The sequence below is a fragment of the Sinocyclocheilus grahami genome, unplaced genomic scaffold, assembly GCF_001515645.1.
Source record: "Sinocyclocheilus grahami isolate Dianchi unplaced genomic scaffold, SAMN03320097.WGS_v1.1 scaffold776.1, whole genome shotgun sequence".
In the NCBI taxonomy this organism is placed as follows: domain Eukaryota; kingdom Metazoa; phylum Chordata; class Actinopteri; order Cypriniformes; family Cyprinidae; genus Sinocyclocheilus; species Sinocyclocheilus grahami.
In genome coordinates, this window is record NW_015505955.1 from 549,408 (window position 1) to 568,049 (window position 18,642).

Sequence of the window (18,642 nt, forward strand, 5' to 3'; positions counted from 1 at the left end):
CCCCCCCCAAACGAGACACCAATGATTGATCATGTAAACAATGATCGGTCAAGATTATGCATGACGGGACTTCTGAATTCGAAATTCAGGAACAACTCCATAAAAAACTAGTTAAAGAGGAAGGCAGAGTGCTGAAGTCCCATCAAGCCAGTTTCAGTAGTGTGTGCGCATATTATATAATACGTGACCCTGGAGCACAAAACCAGTCATAAGTAGCATATTTGTAGCGATAGCCAACAATACATTGTATGGGTCAAAATTATCCATTTTTCTTTTATGCCAAAAATCATTAGGATATTAAGTAAGGATCATGTTCCATGAAGATATTTTGTAAACTTCTTACCATAAATATATTAAAACTTAATTTTTGATTAGTAATATGCATTGCTAAGAACTTCATTTGGACAACTTTAAAGAGGATTTTCTCAATATTTAGATTTTTTTGCACCCTCAGATTACAGATATTCAAATAGTTGTATCTCAGCCAAATATTGTCCTCAAACCCTTAATACTGGTTTTGTGGTCCAGGGTCACATATTACGTAATCTGCAGTCAGTTTAAAAAAAGACATGATCAGAAAGTCTTCTGCAACAGATGTTAATCATATAACATTAACAATATTGTCGTCTTAAGAACAAGAGATATTTGAAAACTTCTTGAGTATTTTTGCACTTAAGAAAAATTCCAAGAAGTTTGCCATAATTTTCCTAAGAAAGTTCTTAACTCCTTAAGAAGATTTTTGTGAATTCAGCCCCAGATGTTTTGCCGATCTGGCCCGGAGACAACTAATTCTCTAACCAATAAATACTTGGATGGCATAAAAACATACCAAGGGCAAGATGCAGCAGGAGGGCCGGTTTGAATGCAGAAAGCATCCCATAGGCTTAAACGTCTTGTTTCTACATGTTTAATGTGACCTCCGTGTGCTTGGCTCCCCCTGCGAAGGGCATTACCTCCACAGTTTCAAAGCAGTCCGTCTCAAATATCGCATCCTCTCTCAGTACCCTTCATCCACCGAGGGGGGCCACTTTTGTGTGTTTGTCAGAGTGTGTATGTACCTATATAGGTGTATTCATTACCATTCAATGAAATGTATTTGTAATGTGATAGTGTACACTTTGCTGTTTTACCTGGGTTCAGGTTGTGTGTGTCTGTGCTGGCTGTGGATCGCTTCGGAGATAGTCCGGAGGCTGCTTATGGGATTTTTGATGGCGATCGTAATGAGGAAGTTTCCAGGTTACTGCAGTGCACCATGGGAGATGTATTGGCAGAGGAGATACAGCACTCCAGTGTGGACAGTGTATACATGAGCAACACTTTCCTTACCTCCCATAGGTGTGTTTTGCGCACACACACACACACACACAAGTTGATTTGATTAAGCTTTTTTTCTTTTTTCCATAAATCATGTATGCTTCAGTTTGCTTGTACAATCATTGGTAACTAACTGTATGAATTTATAACATCTTTTATTACAACGTTCTCTGGAATACTTGATTCAGTCATGACATTCGATCGATATATTTGTATAATGACCGTCTATTTATACATTGGTCTACTTTTTAGTGTCACTCTGCATTCTCTTTCTTATCACATAAGTAATTTAAATTTCATATCCATTTATTTATTTGGTAAGTAGTTATATAATGAATGGGATCATGTATAGTCAGTTGGTCATTACTTACGTAATGCTCAGCAGAAAGTAGTTTAATTTAAATTTAAATGTATGATATATATGAGAATGATTAAGTTTCATGACATTTCTAACTGTTAACTTTTTAAGTGATGCACCTAATAATGTTTACGTAAAAGTTTAATTTTTATCAATAAATAATCTTTATGCTAAGTATATTATAGTGTGAATATCAAAGGAAAATATCTTTAAATAATAACCAATTGTGTATTGCAACTATGGAGCATTCAAGTCCTCATGGAAAAATTATATTTACAATTTGGGAAGTCGAAATTACAACATCAGGTGCCTTTAAATGAGTTTGGTCGGAGCAAGATGGCAGTTCAGCAAGATTGATGACGAATGCACATCATGCATTTCGCTTTTTTGTTGTTTTCAATTCATGAAGAATTTGTAAACAAAGTCATTATATATTCTATCGTAGTTGTACAGTACTATCGTAGTTCATACAAGCAACTTAAAGAGAGAGTTCACCCAAAAATTAAAATTGTCATTAATTACTCGCCCTCATGTCGTTCCAAACCCATAAGAGCTTAGTTCATCTTTGGAACACAAATTAAGATATTTTTGATGGAATCTGAGAGCTCTCTGACCCTCCCATAGACAACAAGGATCCTAACACGATCAAGGCACAGAAACGTAGCGAGGACATCGTTAAAATAATCCATGTGACATCAGGGGTTCAACCGTAATTTTACAAAGCTACGAGAATAACTTTATTCAACAATTCGTCTCCTCCGCGTCACCCTATAGCGCCATTTTGGAGAGTATCACAACGTATGCTGTTACGTGTCAGCAGCACCACGCGTAATGTTTACGTTCAGATCAAAGCTATTTTTGTTTTCTTTGCGCACAAAAAGTATTCTCGTAGCTTCGAATAATTATGGTCGAACCACTGATGTCACATGGCTTATTTTACCGATGTCCTTACGTTTCTGGACCTTGATCGTGTTAGGATCCTTGTTGTCTATGGAGGGTCAGAGAGCTCTCAGATTTCATAAAAAATATATTAATTTGTGTTCCAAAGATGAACGAAGGTCTTATGGGTTTGGAACGACATGAAGGTGAGTAATTAATGACAGAATTAAAATTTTTGGGTGAACTATCCCTTTAAAGGAGCTAGTTTTATTAAAAAAGAAAACCTTTATTGCATCCACCATATTTTGTCACTGACGCCCACAACTCTGAAACTCGTGCTCAAAGAAAACCCACTGGCAATTAAAACTTACCATTCAACTTCTGAATCTGACTTGAATGCCCCATAGTTCAGACAGAGCTTTGAATTTAGATTCTTAACTCTATGAATAACAAATGCATTTCTCATATTGCGTTGTGCATTTTTGCAGGAAACTTGGCATGGCAGGCCAGAAGCTCGGTGCCTCTGCTCTGCTCTGTTACATCCATCATGAGTCCTCCGAGCCTGGCCGCTACTTCAGCCTCACTGTGGCCAACGTAGGCACCTGCCAGGCTGTACTGTGTCGTGATGGGCAACCTCTTGCCCTCTCAAAGGTTTTCAGCCTAGAACAAAGCGCTGAGGAGATGGAGCGTGTCAAACTGGCAAAAGCTATTATCACTGAGGTATTGACTCATTCTCAGGTCATCCCATAGACCTTAGTCAGGTTAGATGCCATATTGCATTGTACGTAGAAGAAAACCAGGCTGTGAGCAATAGACTTGCAGTCTTAATAATGGCACATGCTGTATAAAGTTCCTAGATCTCTCTCAAAACTCTTTTATGGAGTTTTGACTACTGATTTTTTAATTTTTCGTTTTGTCAGCTGAATAATTGGCACGTTAAACAGCATTTATTGCAATCCATTGAAGGAATTGTATCCCTCACCTCTTGGCCTTGTGTTCCTTCCTGTGATTTTAAGTTTGAAAATGTTTTTTATTATGATTTTTTAATACTGCCTTTTTATTTTAAAATATAATAGTATTAATCGCACGTTATTATTTTGTTTATTTTGATTTTAAAAAACTAAATAAAGTTAAATAATATTTTCATCACTATTATTAATAAATTTTTTTAATAGTTATAGTTAATATTTTAAGTCACACTATGTGCAGTGTGAGGACCAAACCAGATCTCCAGGTGCTCTTATGAGAACCAGGCTGAAAAACTAATGTGCACCCCTGTCTATAAGCTAACTGGCCGATGCATCATGCTGTTTAATGTAAATATGGACATGAATGAGAAGTAGCAGCTTATTTGTGTCTCTAATCATTTGACTCTTGTGCTGTAGGATAACAAGGTGAGTGGGGTGACATGCTGCTCACGGTTACTTGGCTGTTCCTACCTGTTTCCTTGGGTACTTCCCAAACCCTGTGTGCACACAGAGCCTCTGTGTTCCCAGGATGAGTTCCTGATCCTAGGAAACAAAGCACTCTTCCAGAAGGTTTCCTACCAGGAGGCAGTGAGCACTGTGCTGGCTGTCAGAGACCCCCGTGCTGCTGCCAAAAAGCTCTGCACGCTGGCACAGAGCTATGGGTGCCGGGATAACGTGGGAGCAGTGGTGGTAGCTTTGCATATCGGAGAAGACAGCTGTACATGTGAGCCTCCTCTCTCGAACGCAGAAGCCCGAGGACCACCTTTACTGATCTCCATGTTCCCTGGTGACCCAGCCACGCCGTCATCTAGTAGTGGCATCGCCTCGGAGTTCAACAGCGAGATGTCTGCTTCGGAAGTTGGCAGCGAGGCTGGGTCCACAGCTTCGGACGAGCACCCCTCTTCGGGACCAACAGCTCGTCCGGAGCGCCGCTGTAGTTTGCATCCCACTGCTACCTTATGTAACATAGGGCCAGTGGCGAGCTTGGGGCCAGGGGCGCACCCGGCTCTATTCCAGCGGCAACCTTCCAGTGCAACCTTTTCAAGCAACCAATCGGACAATGGACTAGACAGCGACGACGAGGCTCCTTTAGAAGGTGTCATCTCAAACGGAAGCAAGCTTGAGGTAGAAGTGGACATCCATTGCTGCGCTTTTCAGCTGCGCTCCGGACCACCGGAAAGTCCCAAGGACCTGGACGGCCGGCATGATTCGAGGGGCTCGGATTATCCCAACAGCAAAATGCGGCGGCAAAACAGCGTGGTGGTTTCTGCCACCAACGGCTGCCTGCTGGCTGTATGTGGCCGAGAGATCTCAGATCTGAAGAAGTCTCCTTCAACATCTAGTCTCTTTGGGAAAAAGCTGTCTAATGGCTCCGTAGTGGCTCTCGAGGACAGCCACAATATTATTGAGGTAGCACTAGAGGCCCCAAAAAAGAAGTCTGGATATTTCGCCGCACCAGCCCAGCAAGACCCAGAAGACCAGTTAATTATTCCGCCCAGTCTGGAGCAAGATGTGCGGGAGCAGCTGAGAGGCCAGAGCCCAGTGGTTCCCGGGCCGCCGCCGGCTCCTTTAACGCTGCCCTCAGCGAGAGACCCCAACTGGGACCATCCTCAGCCCACCGTCCCCTGTCTCCACCCCAACACCGTCCTGCAACAGGACGTCTACGACACCGCTCTATAGTTGGTGCAAGAGGACCGCACCATTGGAGCATCTCCGCATCATAGTGCCACATCAAAGAGGCTAGCACACTCGAGATAATCCAGTTCTTATTTAGCGCCATCATCACGTGTAGTTCCATGCATGTGTGTTCTTGGGCTGATCCGAGTCAAGAACGAATGGGTGGAAATGTCAGGACCGATGAAATCTTGAAGATTGTGGAAATACATGGGCTATTCCTGACCAAAAACCACAGCATGGAGCTGGAGTACCTCATACATCACCATGCGCGAGTTCATTTCGACATTCGCCCTTTATATCAAAGGTCACAGGCTTACGTAGGCTTTGATGATCACATTTGCCTTCTGGAGGAAAGATACTATCAAGCTAAACTGAGACCAAAAGATGTGAAAAGTGCCTCTTGGAGATGGTTGAGGTTCAGAGAGCCTTTACTGTTCTGGTGTAAGTGCAGTGTTGTTCTCCTACCTTCCCATAGTGGCAACTAGTCGGTAATCTGACCTTTTGAAGTCTGTGAGGAATATTTCAGACGGATCTCTTCCCAATCTGACCTGCTGGAAACATCCCGTTCCATTTCATGGAAAGGAGTGGTGGTTGTTGTGCAAAGATGTTGTTGTTGAAAAAGACCAGAACTTTCTCCGCCGTTCCTGATCTCCTCTCTTGTATGCATACGGGATCTCCCAGACAAAGCCATGGGGGTCTCTGGGACCCTCTGCACAATAGAAGAGTACAATGAACCCAACGTAACATTCAAACCCTGGAGAGGGAATCGGTCTAGTGATGGAGGCAGAGTGAGATGGAGACATAAACTACATCCAATGCTCAGTGGAAGCATCGCCACACCTTTAAGGTCATTTGGGGAGCAAAAAGACCTCACAACCTCTCGGGTTGTTTAGAGTACTTGAAGTTTCGAGTGTGCCATGACTACATGACAGAGCCCATGCTATACAGCCTTGGGCCGTGAATACGTCATTGGGTCTTTGTAGTAGTGCAGTTTTGCTGTTGATCTGAGTGAGGTTGGGATATTTTCTCATTATCTCATAATCAAGGAAAAAATTATCAGCTGACATTTAGTTTTTTTTGTATGAGAGGTACTGGGCATATGATATGTATGTGTGTGGGTATGTGTGCTCTATTTTAGCCATGCATGGTACGTATAAGGAAACAGGCTGGTCAGAGTTTGTTTTTTATTTGAATCAGGAGACCTGAGGAAAGAGACTATATTGGGTCATTTGAGTTTGTCATTGCCACAATCACAGGATCAGGGAATTCTGAGCAGTAAAACACTGTGCTCACTGTTTGAGGAGACATCTAGTGGTGTTTATTGGAAACAACAATGTTGTTTTTTCAGGGTTTTCCCTGGAATTAAGTTCTTTTTGCACAACTCATTATTACATTTCAAACTTTTTTTTAAAATAATAATAAATAAAAATTAATAAAGAATTAGAGAATTAAAATTAGGGACAATCAAGTGCAAAGCCAATTGTTAGATACTCAATTTAATGATTTTATTAAAAGCTCCTTTTTTCTTTTGCCAATTGTAGGGCATCGGTTGTATTAAATTATATTATTAGGTGCACTCTCATAATTCATTAGATTCAATTCATTCATAGTCTTTAGAAAGGAAGCAACAGTTCGCATTGGCATGTTTAAAAAAAATCAGTACTTGAATTTGTAGATCATCAACTTGAAATTGAGCTTAAGTCTGTTGCATGCTCAGATATTTTACGTTTAAGCCATGTCACCTCAAGATTTAAGAAAATCATTTTGTGAATTATAACCTTTATAAGTGGACATTGAGTGTTTTCCTCTTTCTTTTCTTTTTTTAATGATATTCTTCATGGTCAGATGGCAATGTTCGTTGTGCCAAACTTGCATAGAGACTTGTGTTTGCTGTATGTAGGAGAAAAAGCTGCCTTGTAACTAATCTGGATCCCCGTATTTAACATCCAGGAAGGTTTTGAGTTTAACTTTTACTGCCATTAACTTCAAGCATTAGAGAGATGTTTGTGTTCATTATAATTGCAGACAGACCTGAAACTGTAGCTCTTGTGCCAAAAGATACGTAGTAGTGCTACTTGAAGGGAAGGTAGGTTATTTTGAGTATTTCGTTCGTCCCTCGGGTGCTACTGAGAGCTGAAGCCAGTGGCATGGACGCAGCAGCCCTGCATTACTCATTTTTTCTTCTTCTTTCTATCATGGCCTTAAAGCAGGTTTTCCACAGTCTTTAGTGTTTCTAGTCCAATTCTCTTTTTTGCACTCAAAAATGTGAAGTACAATTTTCTAGAAATTGATCTCTAGATTCCCTAAACCATTTAGAGCTGTATGCTTAAGTGCATCAAGTATTGTTGTACAATCTTCTGAAGTAAAAGGGTTTTACACTGTATAAGCACTTTGTATATAGCTCAGAGAATCTATATACATACACATATTTAACAATTGCATTTTAGCTATTGTTGAAATGCATATAAAATCATCATAAGGCTTTGATCTGTGGCCTCTTTTACCCCTGAAAAATTTAATTTCTTATGTTTGGTTGAAAGGCGAGATGTGGTTATTGAGGCACAACATGCTGATTCATACTGTGCCAAGAGGCAGATTACAAGCATTTGATGGCTTGCTTTGTTTGCAAAATGTAGTCCAAGTCTGTTATTAGCTATATAAGCGTTTCATCCCTCACAGTGCTTTAACATTGAAAGAAAAACAGAAATGGAAAGTAATATTTTGAACCGACATCACTGATACAGCCACTTTATTACCACTTCGATAGCACCTTCTATAGACTTACAATATGGTGCATATCTGCATCATACTTAAAAATTATATATGCAACAATCATAAGTGTCTGATTAGGTCAATATTAATCTGAAAATTGAAGAACAGGACTGGGGAAAATCCATAAATTTGTGTATGTCTGTGGGTGTCAAGTGCAGTGCTCTGTTGTGGAGAGTCTATCGTTTCTTCAGCCTAGGGAACTATACTAGTTGCTTTGCCACGTAGACAAATGTTGTATTTTAGATCCCTTAAACATTTGTGCTCTGTGCTTTCCTGGCCAAAACATGTTGAGCTGAAACTCGCATTCCTGAAAATGTTGGCCAAATGCAGCTTTCCTTGGTGTATTATTCAAATAGCCATTAAGTTTACATTCATTTGTTAATGGCACAGTGGAGGTGATTCTTAAAGGAACAGCTGACCCCAAAATCAACATTATTATTTATGTAACTATGTTTTTCCAAACTTGCCTTCTGCGAACACAAAAAGAACATATTTTGAAGAATGTTGATAACCAAACTGTTTTGGTTACCAACTTTTCTCAAAATATCTTTTATGTTCCACATAAGAAAGTGTGTCATAGAGGTTTGGAATCACATGAGAGTAAGTAAATAACAGGAATTACAATTTTGGGTGAACTATCCCTTTAATTATATACTTAAAAGAAGAACACAAAGCACAGTTATACAAATATTCCTGCTCACATTAAATATTCGATTTTTTAAATTATAGTTTAAAGGTGGGGTAAGCGATTTCTGGTAGCCAGGGTTGACATTTGAAATCACCAAAACAAACACACCCCTACACCAAAAGGGTCTTGCCCCTATTCTGGTAGCTCCGCCCCACACATACGTATGCAACCCAGGCAACGATTAGTTCTGTGAAAGAAAGCTAAACCAATGTTACACCGTGTCTACACCGGACGCGAGTGGCGCGGCACGACAAAATACTATAGAACTCATTATAATCAGTGATGCGGTCTACACCATAGATACATATACATATCTATGGTCTACACTGGATGCGGCACGACACGACAAATCCCCGACAGAAAACTGCTGCTGCGTTCTGTTCATGACGTATTGACACAAATTTCAAATGATTTTCAACGGTCGCTTTGTTTCACCTATCGAGAAGAAACAAAGCAACCTCGGCGTCCGATCGCAGGCCTCCGCTCCTTGAGTTCTCTCCAGCGCTGGAAAGCTGATCCGATATTTACACGGGTCCTACTTCTTGCCTTAAGCCTTCTTTTGTTCGGCAGATGTTTTCCTCTTTTGTTTTTTTATCCGCCATCTCTATCTTTCTGTCGCTCGACTTGGCTAATGTCCGTCTAGCGTCTTATTGGTTTTATGGCGAGTTGCAATCTTTGCATAGATTCTTCGCATATCGCCACCTACTGTGCTATTATACACCGCCACATCATGAGTAGACACGCCCCTTACTACTACTTCTGATATTTTTTGGCAGTTTTGGCAAACCAACTTAAAGGTGCATTACCGCCACTTATTGATCTCCAGTGTGGAGTGAACATAGATTTGGTAGAGAGAAGGATATATATATTAAAAAAATTTAAATTTAATTTTTTTTTTTAATTATATATATTCTTTCCATATTTCACGCCCCTTACTGCTGATTGGCTCCAAGTTTGTTTTGCTAGTCGGCCCGAATCAGTTTTCTAAAGCGTTTTTGAAAAATCGCTTACCCCACCTTTAATATTTATAGGGCATTTTGGGGGTTCTATATTCTATCATGGAGCATGAGTATTTTTGGTAACAGTTAACTTGACGCCTGTATGCATAATGCATTATAATTTTTTGAAAGGTTGTTTTTCCTTTGTTTTAATGCATTATGTGCAACAATGAATAGATAAATATTATAATTTATTATAACTGTGGTTATAATTATTCTTAAGCTCAGCCAATGCATTGTAAGGTGCATTACAAGGCATAATTAATGCATCAAAACAACATTTATAATGCATTATATATAAAAGCTTTTAAGTATTACCGTACATAAAAAATTTTTTTTTATGTGATTAGGTTGATTTTGTTTGCTATTGTGTTAGTGGTGTCATAGTTTTAGCATTGCACTAGAAAATGTGTTTCTTACTGAACACCAGTTATTAAAAACAGGTAAAAGTTAGGCAACGCTTCCTTTTTGCATGTTGTGCACATTACTGAATTCTCTAACTTTCTCTGATTTTATAACTGGCTTCAACATTTATAATGCATTATATATAAAAGCTTTTAAGTATTACCGTACATAAAAAAAAATTTATGTGATTAGGTTGATTTTGTTTGCTATTGTGTTAGTGGTGTCATAGTTTTAGCATTGCATTAGAAAATGTGTTTCTTACTGAACACCAGTTATTAAAAACAGGTCAAAGTTAGGCAACGCTTCCTTTTTGCATGTTGTGCACATTACTGAATTCTCTAACTTTCTCTGATTTTATAACTGGCTTTGCAACTCGTGTGAACACTTATGCAGAACTAAAGGAAAGCTTTACAATGATTTAGATTTTCCCTTTAAGAAGATAAAGACATGATTTCACACAATGACAAGCAATTTGAGAAGTTAAAGGTGATGTGACTTTTTTTTTTTTATGTTAACACCTCCTCTCCAAGCTCAACTTCTAGCAAGCCATTCATAGGTTCATTCCTAAAAAATTTTTTAAACATTCTGGATTCATCAAAACATCTGTGTATGCTTTTGTTTAACATGGTAACCCGTGTCAACCAATGGTGTAAGCTTAGGGGCGGGGCTAACTGTTTGTCTGACCAATGACAGATAAGGGAAGTGTTCAATAAACTTGACTGAAAACTGATCATTTCTGATTCCTAAAAAAAAAAAAAGTAAACATTCTGGATTCATCAAAACATCTGTGTGTGCTTTTAACATGGTAACCCGTGTCAACCAATGGTGTAAGCTTAGGGGCGGAGCTAACTGTTTGTCTGACCAATGACAGATAAGGGAAGTGTTCAATAAACTTGACTGAAAACTGATCATTTCTGCACTTCCATTTAGTAAGAAATGACACTCATCACCTTTAACGACTCGGTATATTTCTGCTTTGCCAAGTTCTGACTCCACCACCCAGGGAGGTTATCAGAAACGTATGGTAGCCCATTTCTGCCACTGAATCAAAAAAAATAAAAAGGTAATTGCAACTTTTTATCTCACAATTCTGACTTTTCTTCTCAGAATTGCGAGATAAAAACTCGCAATTCTGACTTTTTTCTTGCAATTGCGAATTTATATTCGCAATTCTGACTTTTTTTCTCACAATTGCGAGTTATAAAGTCAGAATTACGTGATATAAATGCACAATTGCGAGTTAGTCCAATTTTGAGGAGGGAAAAAAGACTGATATGTTCTCAGAATTGCGAGACTATTATATATATTATATCTCACAATTCTGACTTTATAACTCGCAATTGCGAGAGAAAAAAATCTGAATTGTGAGTCTATATCTCGCAGTTCTGACTTTATTTCTCAGAATTGCGAGTTTATATCTCTCAATTATGAGAAAAAAAAGTCTGAATTGTGAGAAAGTCGCAATTACCTCTTTTATTTTTTATTCAGTGGCGGAAACGGGCTTCCATAGAAACATGCTTCATCCTTTTTTTTTTTTTTTTATCTAAACTTGACTGAAAACTGATCATTTCTGCACTTCCATTTAGTAAGAAATGACACTCATCACCTTTAACGACTCGGTATATTTCTGCTTTGCCAAGTTCTGACTCCACCACCCAGGGAGGTTATCAGAAACGTATGGTAGCCCATTTCTGCCACTGAATCAAAAAAAATAAAAAGGTAATTGCAACTTTTTATCTCACAATTCTGACTTTTCTTCTCAGAATTGCGAGATAAAAACTCGCAATTCTGACTTTTTTCTTGCAATTGCGAATTTATATTCGCAATTCTGACTTTTTCAAAAAAATAAAAAGGTAATTGCGACTTTTTATCTCACAATTCTGACTTTTCTTCTCAGAATTGCGAGTTAGTCCAATTTTGAGGAGGGAAAAAAGACTGATATGTTCTCAGAATTGCGAGACTATTATATATATTATATCTCACAATTCTGACTTTATAACTCGCAATTGCGAGAGAAAAAAATCTGAATTGTGAGTCTATATCTCGCAGTTCTGACTTTATTTCTCAGAATTGCGAGTTTATATCTCTCAATTATGAGAAAAAAAAGTCTGAATTGTGAGAAAGTCGCAATTACCTCTTTTATTTTTTATTCAGTGGCGGAAACGGGCTTCCATAGAAACATGCTTCATCCTTCTTTTTTTTTTTGTTTTTATCTGACTGAGCAAGGAAAGCACTTAAGTCTTTGTAAATCTGCGCCGTGTGAGAGTGGCTGTTAGCTCATGAATGAAACCTGCTTTTGAATGCAAAAACGCATCTTTATCTGGCGTATTCATTGACATTTTTGCACATAATCACGGTTCGTTCCGGACAGACGTGGATCGAGACGAAGTTCCTGTTGTTGACATGTGACCAAAGCTTGATCTCGTCATCATTTATGTACATTTAGTTTTTAAGAGATGCTTTAATATTTCCTCTCAATGCCAAGAAGCTGAGGTTTATTTTTGTACTTCATAGATTCATGCAGATTTATAGGTCCTCCAGTGCAGAATCTAGGATTTAAGGGTTCTAAGGTAAACTGTCACCCATCAAGGTACTCTCTTTGAAGATACTAACTATCATGTATTTAATGTGAGAAGCATGCCCTATATAAATGAATATAAATATATATATATATAAAGATTATATTATCATGTGATTATTTGTATAAAATGAACTTTTCTGTTTATACGAAATTGTTTTAATATCTGAAGCCTAATGTATATTATATTTTTAAGTTTCTAATTTAGCATGCAGTATACTGCTGAATATTTTCATTGTGTTAAATTATTGAATTGTTTTTAGTTTAGGAGATCATTTGAGTTGTTTTACTGATTTAGTAAAAGGACTAAATGCGAGCACTTTTGCTGTCTGTCAGCTAGGACTGTGGGTGCTGGCTCATCGTTTCATTTCAGATGCTGCTATGCTTAGTTTTGAGCAGAAAGCTGTATTTTTAATTAACTTTTCAGCCAAGTAGCAATAAATTTTTTTACTGTGAAACACGTGTCTCAGAAGTCCTTTATGGAATGTACTGTATTTGCGCATAACATATGCATGTCTCAGAATACTTTAATATATATAGTTGCGTAACAGACGCACATATAAAGAGAAGGAAATAATCTTGCTTAATATGTTAAAGTACTAAATGTGAACTAGGCTCATCGGCACCAAACATAATGAAATGAGTATGTATATTATGTAATACATACAACCTGCTTTCTGCAGGTTTTCAAGATGGTCAATTTCAGACCAAACAGAAAATGTAGAAAATCAATTGAAGGCAACTAATGGCGCGGATGTTCCCTGAATGTAAATGTCTTGAGAGAAACACAATGAGTTGTATTAGCAATACTTAAAAGTACAACTTCCAACCGATCTCCCAACTTTTTAATTAATTTGACAAACTAGAATTTGGAAATTACTTTTACTGCACCTTCTGATCACACTGCAAAAGAGTGGTGTTCATTTTTGTTGTTTTTCAGTGCAAACGTCTAAAGATTCTTCAATCATGAAACATTTACTTGAGAAACTAAATGACGTTTTCTGTGAAATTGAGTTTATGGTTAAAACAAATATCTGGCTCAGAAAAACATTACATTACATTTAAAGGGAAACCCAGTTTTCATACCTCATTGACATTTCTTGTTTCAAGCATAAACACTTCAATTTGTACAATATTTTAAGACTTTTACATTTGCATCTCAAGTAAACGATGTTTAAATGTTTCTATTGGAAAACTATTTTTTTTTGCAACATTTAGTGTCATGACTATGAATTTATAACTTGTGGATGGATGAATAAAGACTTTAAAAACCGCAGAAACCCTAATAAAGTAATTCATTTTGTGTAATTCAACTCATTCTCAATATATTGTGTGTTTCGTTTTAATTAATGAATCAAATCTAATGTTTGTGAAGAATATCTGAAAAAAACATTTCATCAAAAACTCTTAGGAAGAAAGCAAACTTGTATATATAAAAAAAATACATATCCTTCTGATACTGTAAAAATACTAACCAAAGCATTTACACTGCTGTAGGACCTTCTGTGCTTTCCACATTTCAATCTCTTCATGAAATGGCGTAACCTTCACAGGTTGTTGTCTTCTGTCGGCCTCTCCTTCATCTTCCGCACTCGTATGAAGCCTCTGATGGCCAACACGGCGCTTATGGGGAATATAATAATCCCCAGAACACCAAACAAGCCTCCAGCTATGTCTGCCCCGTTGAGATTGCACTCGAATCCTCTGTGACCTTTGCTGCTGTACATGGCTTCCCTCTCTTTACAGATGGGGTTGTTGTAGATCTCCTGCAGCTTTATGAAGTAGAAAGCGACGGCAGGAATAAAACCGAGACCTATGAGCACATCCAGCAGGGCTTCAGCCAGCAGCAGAGGAGGGAAACGGTAGGGTACGCGAAGCACTCCGAGGGCCAGCGTGGCACAAGCGTAAAGCATCAGCGCCCCACCACACGCCATGCTGTAGACGTAAGGGGGCAGTTTGAGCTGGTAGAACTGGTCGTCGAGCTGCTGGACCTTCTGCGCCTCTGCTCCGGTGAATGCGTTGGCTCCTCCGTAATAGTACTGGTACAAACCGCCTAAACTGGCGATATCCCGATACCGACCCGAGTTACTGTGGTTCACTCCAGCACAGATGACAAGCAACAAGCCTAAGAAGAATTCCATGGCCTGACAGATGCCTATAGGACAAGAACATGTGCACATTAAAATAGATTTCAGAAATGTAAAATATTGTTCAGCATAGATCATACAAGACTGACTTAAAGGTTGAAGGCCCTACTCAATGCATGTTTCGCAAGATTCCCCTTTCTGTCAAACATATTTTATTGGACTGTCCCGCTTTTAATGTATGCAGAAAACTCTTTTATGAAGCGAGTTTAGTATGATTTTGCCAGAAAAAGTTTTAGAATTTTTATCATACGTTAATGTAAAAAATCTTGTGTAATATAACTTGTGTTTGCTGGTTTTTATTGTATTTGTTATACTTGTATTTTTTTATATAAAAATAGCCTACGGTACATTCACACGGGGAGTCGGCGTCGACGCTTGACGGAGGGCGTTTCTGAAGCTTGGTGCTGACGCGACTGTCATAGTGAAAACAGCCAATCACATTAGTTTTCTGGTGTTGCATGAACGCGATTGGCTAGCGTCTGCACCAGGGTATTTGCATAAGGCGATCTGATTGGCTGACGCCTGCGTTTGGTGCTTAAAGTTGAAAAGTTTTCAACTTCTGCCACGAGCAACGGACCCAACGCGACGGACCCACAATTAATTTTGCCAACGCTTGACGTCACTCCATTCAAAGTAAACGAGAAGCGTTGACGCTGACGCCCCGTGTGAATGGGGCTTAAAGATGCTGACATGGCATTAAATAAACATATACTACTACTACAACAATATTGTTCACAAAGTTGGGATCAGAAAGATTGTTTAATAATTAAACTATTTAATAATAATTAATACTTTTATCAAAACTGACTATAAATACATTTATAATGCGCATTTTGTTAGTAAAGCCGGTTCTGTAATCAGCAGGAAATCATCATCACGTGCTTTCAGATGGAGCAGAATTCACTACACATAGCCGTAGTTCACCGACAAGTTACGCAAAAAAATAAATGATCGCAGACGATTTTATTGCGCGATTCTGAAATCGTTTGCGATAATGACAGCTGTTTGCATAGCTTCTCAGTGAACTACGGCTCTGTGAAGTTAATGCTGCTCCATCTGAAAGCATGTGAAAATACCACATTTAATAACATATTTTTACTCCAAACTCACTTCATAACGTGAGTCGAGTGTTTGAAATAAATCCTTCTGTGAGATGATGTGGCTTCTTACACAGAATAAGGCATGCGACATATTTCGTAGTACTTAAGCAGTGATAAAGGCATTGCATTATAAATATACTTTATTTTAATGAAAATTATAATAAGAACTCAGATAAACCGTATATTGCCGTAGTCGTGTGTTTATTAGTCACGTTGAATCAATGAAAGCAGTTGAATCTTCTGTTTATTCAGCTGCAGCGATAGGCATTTTCTGGGTTTGTTCTGCAAGGCGTAATTGGAGTTTCAGCGCGAGAGATTTACTGCTGATCACAGAACCGTGCTTCACTGAAAGATACGCATGACAATCGCAGCTTCTGTCGAATCGCGATCTCGATTCCATTTCGATTTATCGTGCAGCCCTACATTCTAGTGTAGCTGTATTCAACTTTTATTGAAAACTCTTTTTTGTCTTATATCTCCACCTAGTTTGCTACCATGGTTGGTGACTTTCTTTCCCCAAAATTAAAAGATAGACTGTTAATTTCTAAGCTCTCTAGGTTAGCAAGAGACTGTTTCAAAGTAGCTTCTCCAGCACAAACAAAACCTCAAAGTGAGTTTACCTCTGCTAGTTGTGATGTATCTTAGGTTGTAAAGTGCATGATGGTAGGGTTGACTGTCATCATAGTATGAGGATGATGTCTCGGTGTAACTGGGCCTGTAGAGAATATTACAACAAGCAGGGCAGAAAGTCACAGCATGCATGCATACTTCTGCTGAGGACATAATTATTTTGTAGGTGGGAAAGAGACATCAAAATCACTCCTTACACTCCCCGACTATGATAACGGGTGGCCTCGTACACACGGGGGTCCCTTTGTGTGTCAGCATATCTTTGTTTCTCTCGGTGGCTCCGTGATCTGTCGTCTCCATCAGGGGCTCTCCTGTCTCGACTAGAGTAGTCTTTGTCCCTTGTGTGATGATGCCGGCTTGATTCTGGCATTGCCTGAGAAATAAGGAGATTTCACAAATTTCATGGGTTTCAAATTTGACGCACCTTCATCTGAATAATAGTGAAACCAACATGACAAGTTGTTGTTAGTTAACTGATGTGGGTTGGAACAGTCTCCCATCAAGAAAGATTCTCCATTTAATCATATTACTTTTATAGAAGTAAACTATTTCTGTGAAGTAAACTTTTTATTCTGTGGCAAGATGGACTCATTTCCTGAACCTAATCACCAAAATAAACCGTACAAGGTAACGAATATTTACAAGTAACTCTGTAATGAAGCAATTAATTAACACAGAGCCTACCTTTTACTGAAATGCGATCTCGATTCCATTTCGATTTATCGTGCAGCCCTACATTCTAGTGTAGCTGTATTCAACTTTTATTGAAAACTCTTTTTTGTCTTATATCTCCACCTAGTTTGCTACCATGGTTGGTGACTTTCTTTCCCCAAAATTAAAAGATAGACTGTTAATTTCTAAGCTCTCTAGGTTAGCAAGAGACTGTTTCAAAGTAGCTTCTCCAGCACAAACAAAACCTCAAAGTGAGTTTACCTCTGCTAGTTGTGATGTATCTTAGGTTGTAAAGTGCATGATGGTAGGGTTGACTGTCATCATAGTATGAGGATGATGTCTCGGTGTAACTGGGCCTGTAGAGAATATTACAACAAGCAGGGCAGAAAGTCACAGCATGCATGCATACTTCTGCTGAGGACATAATTATTTTGTAGGTGGGAAAGAGACATCAAAATCACTCCTTACACTCCCCGACTATGATAACGGGTGGCCTCGTACACACGGGGGTCCCTTTGTGTGTCAGCATATCTTTGTTTCTCTCGGTGGCTCCGTGATCTGTCGTCTCCATCAGGGGCTCTCCTGTCTCGACTAGAGTAGTCTTTGTCCCTTGTGTGATGATGCCGGCTTGATTCTGGCATTGCCTGAGAAATAAGGAGATTTCACAAATTTCATGGGTTTCAAATTTGACGCACCTTCATCTGAATAATAGTGAAACCAACATGACAAGTTGTTGTTAGTTAACTGATGTGGGTTGGAACAGTCTCCCATCAAGAAAGATTCTCCATTTAATCATATTACTTTTATAGAAGTAAACTATTTCTGTGAAGTAAACTTTTTATTCTGTGGCAAGATGGACTCATTTCCTGAACCTAATCACCAAAATAAACCGTACAAGGTAACGAATATTTACAAGTAACTCTGTAATGAAGCAATTAATTAACACAGAGCCTACCTTTTACTGAAATGGACGAAGCAAGCAGTGATTTGTCTGGGTTTCGCTCAGGGTTCTTGTGTTGTTGTGAAAGTACACACCTGAGAAACCTGTCTGACTCTGACTCCGCCTCAGAAGCGTCACGACGCCGCACCATTACACACAGCTTCAGCGCGAGATTTGTAAACCTGTCTTTGTGCTCTTTTAAAGACACATGGAGAATTATTTAAATGTGATTTCGGTATCTACTAATAAGAAAGCTATGAAGACTGTTAGAATTTGCTCCGCATTTAAAGTCTTCGTATAAGGAATCGTATGTCAAATAATGCCCCTTCATTGCATTTTTTGGTTTTTATTTACTTTTTTTAAATTGTATTTTTACTGTTTTACTTTTGTTATTGTCTTTTCAAGTGTCACTACTTTTGATATTTTGTATTTTGTACTGTTTTGCATGTTCATATTTTCAGCAGCAGCAACAACAATAATAATAATAACAGGCAAAAAAAAAAAAAAAAAATGTTC

The 18,642-nt window shown here is 38.6% G+C and overlaps 2 protein-coding genes across 6 annotated transcripts in view; one reads left to right on the forward strand and one right to left on the reverse strand.

Annotated features, from left to right (window-relative positions):
* Positions 1-6,572, forward strand: part of LOC107561505 (PH domain leucine-rich repeat-containing protein phosphatase 2-like) — a 47,552-nt gene extending 40,980 nt beyond the window's left edge. Inside the window, exons 15-17 of the mRNA XM_016245958.1 lie at positions 1,141-1,335; positions 3,040-3,271; positions 3,937-6,572. Of these exons, the coding sequence (XP_016101444.1) occupies positions 1,141-1,335; positions 3,040-3,271; positions 3,937-5,199 (1,690 nt within the window). The 3' untranslated portion in view covers positions 5,200-6,572. The remainder of the gene's footprint in view (positions 1-1,140; positions 1,336-3,039; positions 3,272-3,936) is intronic.
* Positions 6,573-12,806: 6,234 nt separating this feature from the next.
* marveld3 (MARVEL domain containing 3) overlaps positions 12,807-18,642 on the reverse strand; it is an 8,655-nt gene continuing 2,819 nt past the window's right edge. Inside the window, exons 1-4 of one of the 5 annotated variants that reach the window (XM_016245985.1) lie at positions 17,199-17,212; positions 16,745-16,887; positions 16,505-16,599; positions 12,810-14,792 (exon numbers count right to left, since the gene is read on the reverse strand). In XM_016245985.1, the coding sequence (XP_016101471.1) occupies positions 14,185-14,792; positions 16,505-16,599; positions 16,745-16,884 (843 nt within the window). In that variant the 5' untranslated portion in view covers positions 16,885-16,887; positions 17,199-17,212 and the 3' untranslated portion in view covers positions 12,810-14,184. Of the gene's footprint in view, positions 14,793-16,504; positions 16,600-16,711; positions 16,888-17,198; positions 17,213-17,447; positions 17,543-17,654; positions 17,831-18,141; positions 18,305-18,642 lie in introns of those variants that run through there. The other 4 variants (XM_016245984.1, XM_016245983.1, XM_016245982.1 and 1 more) reach the window with 4 other exon arrangements.